Here is a 12,341-nt window from a genome sequence, read left to right on the forward strand (position 1 = left end):
TGTTCACAGTAACAGTAATTTTGACCAGGGGTGTGCAAACTTTTGCATGCCACTGTATATTTTCATGTATACAAAAATTATACAGGACATTAATTATTATTATTGACCAAAAAGAATATGTAACCCTCAGTCTATAAATACTATTAACACTTAGTCTACCAGGGGTTGTACTATTACCACTTTGATTACCAAAGACATTATCTTAACCCTAAACTAACAGGGATAACCATGACTTTACCAGTGGACAACCATAGATGTTTTAAGGGTAAGTGACTACTAGGTACAGTATATTAATATACAACCAGACCATCAAGAATGGCCATGGATATCAGAAGATAGCTACTAGGGATGAGCAAAGTGATCTTCGGATCATAGATTCGAAGTCGCTTCACTCAAAAGTTCGGTTTAATGCTGAACGGAGATCTGTCTCCATACAGCATTAAAATGTACAGACTCCGATGAGGCTATTAAAACTGAAAATGCATTTTAAAACTTGGCTTCGGTTCCGACTGGTACATCGGATCTAAGTTTGGATCCAAGTTTTAAAATGGTTTTCCAGTTTAAAAATCAAATACCAAAGTTATTCATTGAATAACTGACTTCACCTTGTTGGAGGAGTACATTTTAGTGCTGTACGGAGACGGATCTCCAAAGACCATTAAACCGAAGTTTTGAGCGAAGCGATTTCGGATCTTTGCTCATCCCTAGCTACATGTACGTGTAAATAAATAATGGACCACAATCTTAAAATGAAGCACTCGGTCACCAGGAGAGATTAACATTGCATTGCCAAAGGTTCAGGCTTGCATAAAGACCTGCAGACTGTAACAACAACCATCAAGATATCACATGTCCAGTATTCATAAAATATGTTTTGCTCCAATTTAGTAAAACATAATGAAAAGCACCAAAGCTAAACTAGTAAAAACTCTGCTGCCTTAATACACTTATAAAATTCTGTAACCCACCAAGGTAAATGTATAGGATCAGTCCTTAAATATCTAGTCACATCTAATTCACTATATGAAAACAAATAAATAATGTGAGAGCCCTCAGCATGCCCAATACATAAAACATACATAATGATAACATGAATAGCTGAAGTATCTGGGTAATGTACAAACATTCAGTGAGAGGAGTTACTGCAAGCATGGATTTCAGACTCTTTTCATAGAAGTTAGCAAGTGGTTAACAGAAACTTTTTGTAGACCCTTTGACAGATAACAAGAATACGAGTCTCCATATCACTCCAGATATGATTATAAATGCCACTGTGGGCAGACATTGTGCATAATAAGCATCTTTTTATATAAATATATATAGTGTGACTCTATTTAGCTCTTATGTCTTAGTGTAGATACTGCAGTACACGATAGTTGGTTCTTAATCACTGAAATTGATATGCCCTTTATGAGTCAGGCATACCACCACATCACTAATTCTCTCAAAGTAATATAATAAATAAGAACAAGTAAGGTCAGTGAAGAGGGTGTCTCCAGACGACTCATGATGCATTATAATTCCCTTCACGACACAGCAAGTTGCACCTCATTTATTTTCATGCAGCCACTCAAACTGTCCTATGTCTGAAAGTAATAGACATCAGATCCTGTAATAGGATGACATCAGCATTGTAAAACAATCTAATTCCATCATTAGATTTAGAACTATGCCATGTGCCACAGGGACTTATGACAAATCCGTATACCCTAAATATGCCGCTACATCATCCCTAGCATTTACAGAAAGAAAGTTAGTAGTATATCTTTTTGTTTTATTTGTCATCTCTCATGCACATTCTCTCATATGTGACGCTTTATAATGTAAATAAGTTATGTGACTGCATCATCCAGTAGCTGTAGGCAACCCTGACTTTAAGTCTATCTAGCAGGTTTATAAAATTGAAAGGGAGTCTGTCAGCAGTTTTGACCATGCTAAACTGCTGATAGCACTGGGCGGTACAAGTATAACTTTTGTGAAGCTTTTCTCATTCAGTAGTAGTGAGCATATGATATTTTATTCTGCCAGATTCTACTCATGCAATTGCCCAAGAGATGGGGCTTTATTGTGAAGTACTCTCTGCATTTGGCTGCTTCACAGCCCCTCCCATCTGCTCTGGGTGGACAGCTGTAGTGGTCTCCTGGTTGGATTCTACAGGTGCCACTCAGTGAAAAGAGAAGAGACTGTGAAGCAGCTCTATGCAGACAGCACTTCATAGTAAAACCTTGCCCTGGATAACACTTTGACTTTTCTATCACTGTGTATAGTGAGTTAACTTGTGTAAGGGGATTTTTTTAAAATAAAAACTAACCATTGATGGTGCAAATTTTATACCCAATTGTATTAAGGATGAATTCACCAAAGGTCAACATGTGAGCTGCCATTTAACGTTGTAACCTTCAAATTACCAGTTGGATCATCATTATACTGTACATTGATAGGAATGGAGAATGGCGATGAACCTGGCCTACAGATTATTATTATTTATTATTATATATTTTAAAGTGCCATTAATCCCAAGGCACTGTACATCTAAAAAGTGTATACATACATGATATATCAGTAGTAATAAGTCAAAGCAATTGGACGTGTTGTATTTTTTTTCTTGAAGATGTTTCTTTAGTCATCCAGCTGGCTTTCTCAATTAAAGTGGCTTGAACGAGAAATCTCCCATATTACATACTGGTGACTTGTGCTTCAGTCATGGAGGTAAGGTGCTGATCGCATTTACATGACTAAAGCTATTAAGTGCAGTTAAACTGCCTAGGGAGAGTTGTTAGAACAGCACTGTAGGTGGCATACAATAGATGTCGCACCTCTATTAAGGCTTGGTTTCTCCAACTTAATAGAAATAGCTTCTTTATTGTCTATTGTCTTCCACTTACAATGCAGCTTTAATACCCAAGGCAGTTTAACAACACCCAATAGCTTTAGTCACATAAATGCATTCAACACCTTACCTCTATGACTGAAACACGAGTCACCAGTATTCAATGTTGGAGAAGTCTCATACAAGTCAATCTAATTGAGAAAGCTAATCAGATGACTAGCAAAAAGTCTTCAAGAAAAAAAAAAGGCCATTTGCTCTTTCTTATTATTACTGATATATCATGACCTGGATGAATGAGAACCTTCACAGACAAACCTAATTTAAAAAAAACAAAGCACTAAAAACAAGTACAATAAGCATGACGTTATTAACAGGGCCGGTGCAAGGATTTTTGCCGCCCTAGGCTGCCCCCCCCCCTTATCAGATGATCTGCCCATATCATGACATCACATATGTTCGGATCCGCAATTCCGATCCTGAAAAAAATAGAACATGTCCTATTCTTGTCCACAATAGCGGACAAGAATAGGCATATTCTCTTAGTGCCGGCAATGTGCGGTCCGCAAAATGCGGAACGCACATTGCCACTTTCTGTGTTTTGTGGATCCGCAAAACACACACGGATGTGTGAATGGACCCTAAATTTGAGGTAAATTAGTTTCCAATGTTGTATTAATAATAAACAATTACATAATAAACACATTGCATTGTCTACTTACCACCAGGACAATAAGATGATCTGGTCTCTGGCTGCAGTCTGGCTCTGGGGACTCCTTGTCACTCTCTTCTCCCCATGGTCTCCAGTACTGTGCACAATACTCCAAATGAGGTCTCACTAGTGCTCTGTAGAGCGGCATGAGCACCTCCCTCTTTCTACTGGTAACGCCTCTCCCTATACACCCAAGCATTCTGCTAGCATTTCCTGCTGCTCTGTGACATTGTCTGCCTACCTTTAAGTCTTCTGAAATAATGACCCCTAAATCCCTTTCCTCAGATACTGAGGTTAGGACTGTATCACTGATTTTATATTCTGCTCTTGGGTTTTTACGCCCCAGGTGCATTATCTTGCACTTATCAACATATTGCACTTATCAACATCCAGCTCAATATATTTGTAAATATCTAAGTGATAGACTAATACCTCAATTTTCCTTCACTGAAAATTGGCAGAATTTGAACGCTGTATTAGTAGCACCACCAACCCAAGCAGGACATCATCTGTTTTTGGCATTAACAACATAATGCAGTCTAACTTTCTTGCATCAAATATATTAAATAAAAGAATGAATCAATCTACCAAATTGTTGCACAGCATGTTCATGACTAACCTGCACTCTTTTAGGATTCATCCAGTGCTGTAGGTTTCTTTCTGTCACATTTGGTGGCATTATGACTACTTCTTTCTTTGCATCCTCCAAACAAGTAACGTTGCATTCGGCTCCTTTTTAAAAAGACAAACTATGCAGTTAGCAAACTGTATGCAAATAATATGTGTTATCATTTAAGTCTTGGTGACCTCTATATTGTATTTTATAAAAAGTTACCATGCTTATACCTCATGGTTAGACAATAGTAATAATAATAATTTTATTTATATAAGCGCCAACATATTCCACAACGCTTTACAAACAGTTCATGTACAGAGTCATAAATAACATAGCAACAAACAAGTCAACAATTAAAACTAGAGGAGTGAGGGCCCTGCTCGCTAGTGCTTACAACCTATGAGGAGATAGGGGTGACACAAAAAGTATCAAGTGCTTGCTTTGTGCAATAATCCGACCATCAATAGGGAAGTAGATATAAAGCTGCATAAGCCAATATCGGCAGTGCTTCTGGGTGCATGGGGTGTGGATATTTGATAATGGATCAGGTTCAGAAGAATGATGATGAATCAGGAGGGGGGGATGAAGAAGAGTTAGGGATTAAGGGGTTGCAATAGGCCAACCTAAAAATATGAGTTTTTATAGAGCATCTAAAACTGTGGATGCTGTGAATTACCTAACTGCTTGGGGTAGGGAATTCCAGAGAACTGGTGCAGCACGGGAGGAGTCTTGAAGATGGAAGTGAGAGGTTTGGATTATGGTGGATTTAGTCTTAGGTTATTGGCTGAATGGAAAGCACGGGTAGGGTGGGCAGACAGAGATGTGGAAGGAGATGTAGGGGGGTGCAGCACTGTGGAGAGCTTTGTGGCTGACAATGAGAAGTTTAAATTGAATCCAATACTGTATGGCCAACCACTCCAGGCTGCTGCATTAAGGACAGATTGGAGGGGGGAGAGTCTGTTGAGAAGGAGACCAATTAGTAATGAGCTACAATAATCAAGACGGGAATAGATCAGGGAAACAATGAGAGTTTTTGTTGTTTCCACAGTAAGAAAAGGGTGGATTCTAGAGATGTTTTTGAGGTCCAGGCAGCATGAATGGGCAAGCGATTGAATATAGAAGGTGAAGAAAAAATCTGTGTCAAACATAACACAGAACACTACAAGAAAATACTACAAAAATTTTTGACTAGCACATCCGAAGTCACAAGTGCACATCCACAAAGCTAACATACAAACAGCAAACAAAATATTGCAGAAAACTGTTATACATGGAAACAGTAGAACTAGGAATCAGGCTTAGATCAGGACCAGGAGAGGCAGTTCTGTCAGTGTTAGATACGATCTATAGAAGCCACCTTGACACCGGTAGATGGGTCCGACACACGTTTGATCAAAAATGTGAGCCAAGAGCTTCCATTTTTCATGTATAGTAGGTATAGTACCACTTTAATCCAGAATAATCCCTATTCCTTAGTTCTATTGTTTGCATGTGTAAGAGTGTGCTGCAATATTTTGTTACCTGTAAACATAACACAAGACAGTAGGCGTGCCGCCTAGGGGTAATGGTAATGCTGCACACTGAGATAGAGAGATCAGGTTTAGGTTGGTTAGTAGATGGACTATAGACTTTTTTCATTTGCCATACAGTTGTTTTCACCTGCTGATGTGTATTATTTATTAATCTTTACTATAGTTTTGCAATATTATAGGCATCTACCAAATATGCCATTGGGAAGCATTTTTGGTTCCTGGCTCACAAGTTATGACTCCCTGATCCATGATTAATGTGATTACTGTGTCATTATGAAAAAGGAAAAATCTTGTGTTATGTATAGGTGCTGAAATAATGGAAGGACTAAGGCCCTCCTGTGACTCACCATTTTATTACTGCACACTGAGCTCATCTAGGTTTCAGCTACTACCCTCCAGAGAGATATAGAATTGAATTTGTGAGGCGTGCACTTACAGCACAGAAATAATAATGGCTAAAAACTAGCAGTGTTTTTTAGGCACGTAATGCCTTTTACTTGGCAAAAGCCTAATATACATAACATTATTTTTACATTGTTTATTCAAGTTGCTTTCAATCAAAAATCAGATGAGTTATTCATACTTATGTCACTGAATATCTGAATATATCTCTTCCCACAATCTAAAGTTCAAAAATATCCTTTTGGGAGAGAATTAAAATTTCATAAAGATTTTTATTTTACTTTATAATTTTATTATCTGAGTGTATAAGGAATTGTCCATTGCAGAGTTTGTCTTTTAACATTGCAAAAATCAGAGTGTTGCATTAAAGCATACCTAATATTCTGAAGACAAAACACAACTGAAAGCAATTTGGATGTAGAGTAGTTCAGCAAGCAGTGTTGTGTCTAAACTGCATAGTTTGTTTTTTCTCCTCTATTTCCATAATTTCAGTGAATTTTCTCTCTGGTGAAATGTATGACCGGCGATGTGTACCTATCTCGAGTGAGTTACAAGCAGTAATGTGTACCTGACAAATCAGCTCCCTCCCCCCTCTCACAGCACAAGTCTCATGTAATGGAATTCTCCCTTTAACCCTTCCCCTTTCACAGCACACAGATACTGAGGAGGTTTATTCTGGGTAAACCTCTTCACTTGGGACACGGCATTCGGACATACCAATTTCAAATCCTTGTGCGCAGTCAATAACCAGTGGGTCAATAGCAGAAAGGTGGGGAGGTTCACAAGGTCCTTTCATTGAGTCACATAGTTGAAAATTGCCAGTCCAAGTCCCATCCTTTTGACAGCGAATAATATTATGTCCAAAGTCCTGCAATGAGAAATAGCCTTCAGAAAACAATATGAATAGTAATAAAGCTCTATGTAGTTACCATATAGGTCTATATACCTTTCAAAGTATGATGTTTTTTTTTTCATAATAGTTTTTTGAAACATTCAGAAAAAAACATTCTGAGCCTCAAATGTGGCATGGCTCCTCTTGATCAGTAACAGGGGAATGCGCAGCCCCATCTTTTTGTTCTCCTGGGAGATAATCTGCCGCCAGAGACGTCTGGCAGTGTTTTTCTCCCCTCTCCCAATTGAAAACACATATACGCTTGGCTGAGCCTAGCAAGCATGTGAGAGCCAGGAGCAAGTCAGTCAAATGAGCGTTTGACTGACAGGTATTGAAGTTGTATGGGCATCTTTAATCCTTAAAGGGGTTGTCTCACTTTAGCAAAAGGCATTTATTATGCAGACAAAGTTACTACAAGGCACTTACTAATGTACTGTGATTGTCCATATTGCTTCCATTGCTGGCTGGACTAATTTTTTCATCACATTATGCACTGCTCATAGCCACAGGTTACGACCAACCTGCAATTCATCATCGGTGGCCGTGCTTGCACACTGTAGGAAGAAGCACCAGCCTATGTGAGGTACCACAATTTTGGCCACTAGAGAGTAGGAAGAAGCACCAGCCTATGTGAGGTCCCACAATTTTGGCCACTAGAGAGTAGGAAGAAGCACCAGCCTATGTGAGGTCCTACAATTTTGGCCACTAGAGAGTAGGAAGAAGCACCAGCCTATGTGAGGTCCTACAATTTTGGCCACTAGAGAGGCTGGCACTTTTTCCTATAGTGTGCAAGCACGGCCATCACTGAGGGATTGTAGGGTGGTTGTAATCATGGAAACAAGCAGTGTATAATGTGATGGCAAAATTAATCCAGCCAACAAAGGAGGCAATATGGACAATCACTATACATTAGTAAGTGGCTTGTATTAACTTTCTCTACATGATAAATGCCATTTGCTGAAATGAGACAACCCCTTTAAATGAATAATCTATCTCGCCTCTCTACAGTACAGCGTGCCATTGCACATGATATAAGTTGCAATGTTCTGATTAGATAGCTGCTACTTTGAGTGTAACCAACTGGAGAATTACTACACAAGACCTCATGCACTCAACCGTATCCTTTTTGTGGTCCACAAATGGTGGATCTGCAAAACACAGATGCCGTCCATTTGCATGACAACTATTTGTTATTCTTGTAGAAATGTCCTATCCTTGTCTGCAAACGAAATAGGATATGTTCTATCGTTATTACAGGGCCCTGAGGATAGGTCATCAATATTAAGCACCAGGAAAACCCCTTTAATTTATCCATCATAAATATGAGCAATTGTTAGTTTAAATCTCTAGTAATATGCTCTAAAGACTTACCGACTGGTTATTGCCGTCATTGCATGGCAGTCTACATTCGCTGTTATACTGAAATCCGTTGGTGCACTGGTAAAGCCCCATGAACTTAATATGAGGAGGTTCGCACATTACAGGGACACATTGTCCAAACTGCCAGGCCCCATCCTTAGTGCACTGAATTTTAAATGCCTTCCTTCCCCAAGGAAAAATAAAAAATAAGCAAATGTGAATACAATAATCACATGCAACAGATTTGGTCTTGAAACATAAAGGGTTATATCGCACAAGTTTTACTTACTTCCTTATCTTCTTTGTTGCATCAGGTACATGATATCCCACCTTACACTTATACTTGCAGGAAGAGCCCACCTTGTGACCATTAGAAAGGCAGCGGGCTGTCTGCAGATCAGCATTCGGAAAAGGTGGAGGTGCCATGCACATAAGTTCACAGATGGCTTCTGGAAATGACCAGAGACCGTCCTCCAAGCATGTTAACGAATTTTTGGAACCTAGAAAACCACAGTTACGTATTAAATGAGTTCAATGAAATATAACATGGATGTGTACAATCAGAATGAACTGGACAACATATCCTGAGATCTGTTCAAATCCAGCTCTTACTTGCTCCATCTCGTAAGGTCTATAGAGTAATAAGAAAAGGGGCAGAGTGAGCGAAGTACCACAAAACTGCAAGAGCAGGCTTGTTTATATTGAGACACATAGATCTGTTTTTTTAAATGAAAATACAACTATTTACAGAGTTTCAGTTATTAGATGTTTAGATGCACTAAACTATATAAAAAAAAAATACAAAAAGTGCATATAGCCTTTAAAACAAACTATGTTGAAATGTCACTGAAACCTTTCTGAAGATAGCACTGATAGGAGTCCATGAGTTGAGAGTCTACTGGCCATGAGAATAAAGTGGTCCATAACCCTGTTCTCCTTTAGCTTTGAATTCAGAGATGTCTGAATGGCAGCTCCATCATATAAAGCTATTTTTTTTTTAGTAACTTCAGTACTTTTAAACTCAACGTAAATAACAAACAAGACTTTTCAGATCTCCAGGAATCATTGGACTCAAAGCTGGAGAGTTACAAGACTACTTCAAGGTGATCTCTGCTGAAGCTTTAATTCCATATATATTTAAAGGAGCACATCAACAAACATTTTTTCATTCTCTGGCCCATTAGAAAGGTACATGATGTAAACTGTAGTGAAGATAATCTTCTTACCAGCGACTGTATTTGTGAGTCTCAACTGTGTCATGTGACCCACTCTCTGATCTCCAACTGACACAGGACAGGACATCAGTTACTTCTCTATTCCTTCCTATGAGACTAACATTGAGGCTCCCATAGGAGCCTGTCCTCACGTAAAATGCTGTGTTATCACAGTCCCATGACACAGCTGAGGATCAGATGTGAGGTTATAATTCACAAATACAGTCTCTGATAAGAAAAGTATCTTCACTACAGTTTACGTCATGTACCTTTCTAAAAGGTCAGAGAATACACATTTTTGTGGGGGTTCTTCTTTATAATAATGATTCTGCTGCACACTACCTCTCATTCGAGCAGGATGGTAACACTGAAAAGTGCATTGTTTTCCATAAGTGGTGCCATATGGACAACAGAATGATGCATAATAGATGTGGTTCTTGTCAGGGGGGCCACAATCAACTGGTTCACAGGTGACCTGCCTGCTCCACTTTCCATCTCTGCATGTTACTATAATTCGAGAATCAATCTAAAGAAACAAAAAAGAAAAATATTAGTAGACATGCTGGAAATGAAAAGTCTGAGTTTGTCCACATCTTGAATCAGTGTTTTATCATAAACCGCCTACTGCCATGTTTTTCAGTATGGCTTCCATTAGGTGCACACTCCTTGCACTGGGGCCCACAATGTTCAAGTGAGTCCTTTAGCTGGAGGGAAGGGGTTAGGTCAAGAATTTGGCATGGGGGTTGCTGTTTCAATTTTTGCATCTGGCAGCACGAATGCTATGTGCTTCCCTGCCCCTTGACACAAAGCACCGAGGGAAGGGAAACCCAAGCTGAACTCTTGCATCTTGAAACCTACTTCCTATACACTAGGCCCGATGTGCAAGGAGCACGCAAAGGATATTTGCTCTGCTAACTACTAGATGCAGTAAGTAGACAGAAGTGCACTATCTGGGCTGTCACCATGTCCTGAGGAGTATTCCAGAGCACTGACAATGTGGCAGCATATTTCCCTGTCCTGCCATATGTGCTTTCCAGGCGTCAGAGTGTAGTTTTCAGCTGACATCAAAGGACTTGGATGGCTTCACTGCCAAAACACCTCAATGGCTTCCACAGAAGTTCGGACCTGTCTGGCTTTGATAAAGGATTATTTTAGAAAGAGTAATGGCAATCCTTAGCTGCAAGATGTGCCACACACAAACAAAACATGCTGATCACTTACACATGGAGGCCAGTATGTTTCTGGAACTAATGTACTCTGGGGTTTATCATAAAAGAAATTTCACAAGTAACGCAGTCGTGTTTATAACAATTGTGAAAATGTTTATGAGGGAACATAACAAGCCTTATAATCAGTGATCTTGAGTCAGGCTGCTAGTAGGTGCAGAAAGATTTCAGATAAGGTTCATAATGGAGATTTTCAACCTGCGTCATGTACGGTACATATTGTGCTTCTCAGTTCTCAGCTGCAATTAAAGTTACATACCACAATGTTATATTCAAAAGGATCCAGAAAGCTGAGATATAAGGATCTGTTCGATGGGGTCCTCACCAGGGGTGGACTGGCCATAGCCCATACATGGAAACTTCCCGGTGGACCACCTGAGGCCTACTCACATCTACCAGCTGGATATGTAACAACCTGACTCTCATAGTGTTAATTAACACTGAGAACCTCAGGTACTTCTAGGGATATATGTGGGGCAGTATTTAGTGGTGCACTGTGGTATTTGGCTATGCTGGGGCAGTACTGTGGGTTGAACTATTGTACTGCTGAACGCATCTGCTTGAGTTGTCCATGCCTACTTGCGTTGGCTTCACCTTCAGCTTCTGACATGGGGCAACTTAATTTTTTTATTTTTCCAGGGACACTTTATGTTCCCACTCTGCCCCTGGTCCTCACTGTGTCAAGATGCTTTTAGTTTTGCCTGTAGCTGTCTGTGGCAAAGAGGGAACGAGTGGTTTTGTTTCCCTTACCAAGTAGCAAAAACCTCTTACTTTGAGGTCCTGTGGAGTCAACTTTCTTTCTCTGCAACAATTGTATCCTCTACAAGGCACAAAGACAGCTAAAGTAGATATCAAATACGGGTATACCACCCACCTCATATCTCAGCTTCCTTGATTCCTTTGTCTGTGAGATTGGAATAGTTGTGTATTGCAGTAATTGCAGACTACACACAAGGTTTGTTTGCAGTCTGTAACCATGGACACACATACATTTACTTTGAAGCTGTATACACAAAAACAGTAGGATTTTTTAAAGCAAAACTATAAAAGTATTTTTTTTTTAGATGAACTACATAAATAAAAATATTCTCCTCATCTGTTTACATTTGTGTTAGAGGTCCATTGCAAGAATAGAGCTGAACCACATTGGAACCTAAATAAATCTTAACCTGAAAGAGCAACATGTACAGAAAATACAAAACAAGTGTGAATATAGCCTTACCTTCATTTTTATTTTCTGTTTTATTTTTGTTGTTAGTATTAAACACACATATGAATATGCTCACTATGTCTGAGTACAGACGAAGTTGCTTTCTAGATCTGTATAGTATTAAGGTCCCATATCATATACATCAATAAACAGATGTAGTTTTAACTGCTCATTCTTTAAAAAAAAAGGAAACAATTCTCTGCCTTTCAAAATTTAGATTTTGTGGAGTGAGATCAATCATGTAATATAAAACAGTTCCTTCTGTAAACAGTGGATAAGACGAGGGCAATTTTCATGATCATGTTATATCTGCAAGTCTGGAAAAAATTACAGGGGCGGTCAATTTGCCCA

The 12,341-nt window shown here is 39.1% G+C and overlaps 1 protein-coding gene across 1 annotated transcript in view; it reads right to left on the reverse strand.

Annotated features, from left to right (window-relative positions):
• The window catches only part of PAPPA (pappalysin 1), a 370,045-nt gene that overhangs the window by 18,036 nt on the left and 339,668 nt on the right, over positions 1–12,341 (reverse strand). The window contains exons 15-19 of the mRNA XM_044306571.1: positions 9,897–10,080; positions 8,630–8,840; positions 8,353–8,524; positions 6,807–6,957; positions 4,159–4,271 (exon numbers count right to left, since the gene is read on the reverse strand). Coding sequence (XP_044162506.1) covers positions 4,159–4,271; positions 6,807–6,957; positions 8,353–8,524; positions 8,630–8,840; positions 9,897–10,080 — 831 coding nt within the window. The remainder of the gene's footprint in view (positions 1–4,158; positions 4,272–6,806; positions 6,958–8,352; positions 8,525–8,629; positions 8,841–9,896; positions 10,081–12,341) is intronic.

The sequence above is a fragment of the Bufo gargarizans genome, chromosome 9 (assembly GCF_014858855.1).
Source record: "Bufo gargarizans isolate SCDJY-AF-19 chromosome 9, ASM1485885v1, whole genome shotgun sequence".
In the NCBI taxonomy this organism is placed as follows: domain Eukaryota; kingdom Metazoa; phylum Chordata; class Amphibia; order Anura; family Bufonidae; genus Bufo; species Bufo gargarizans.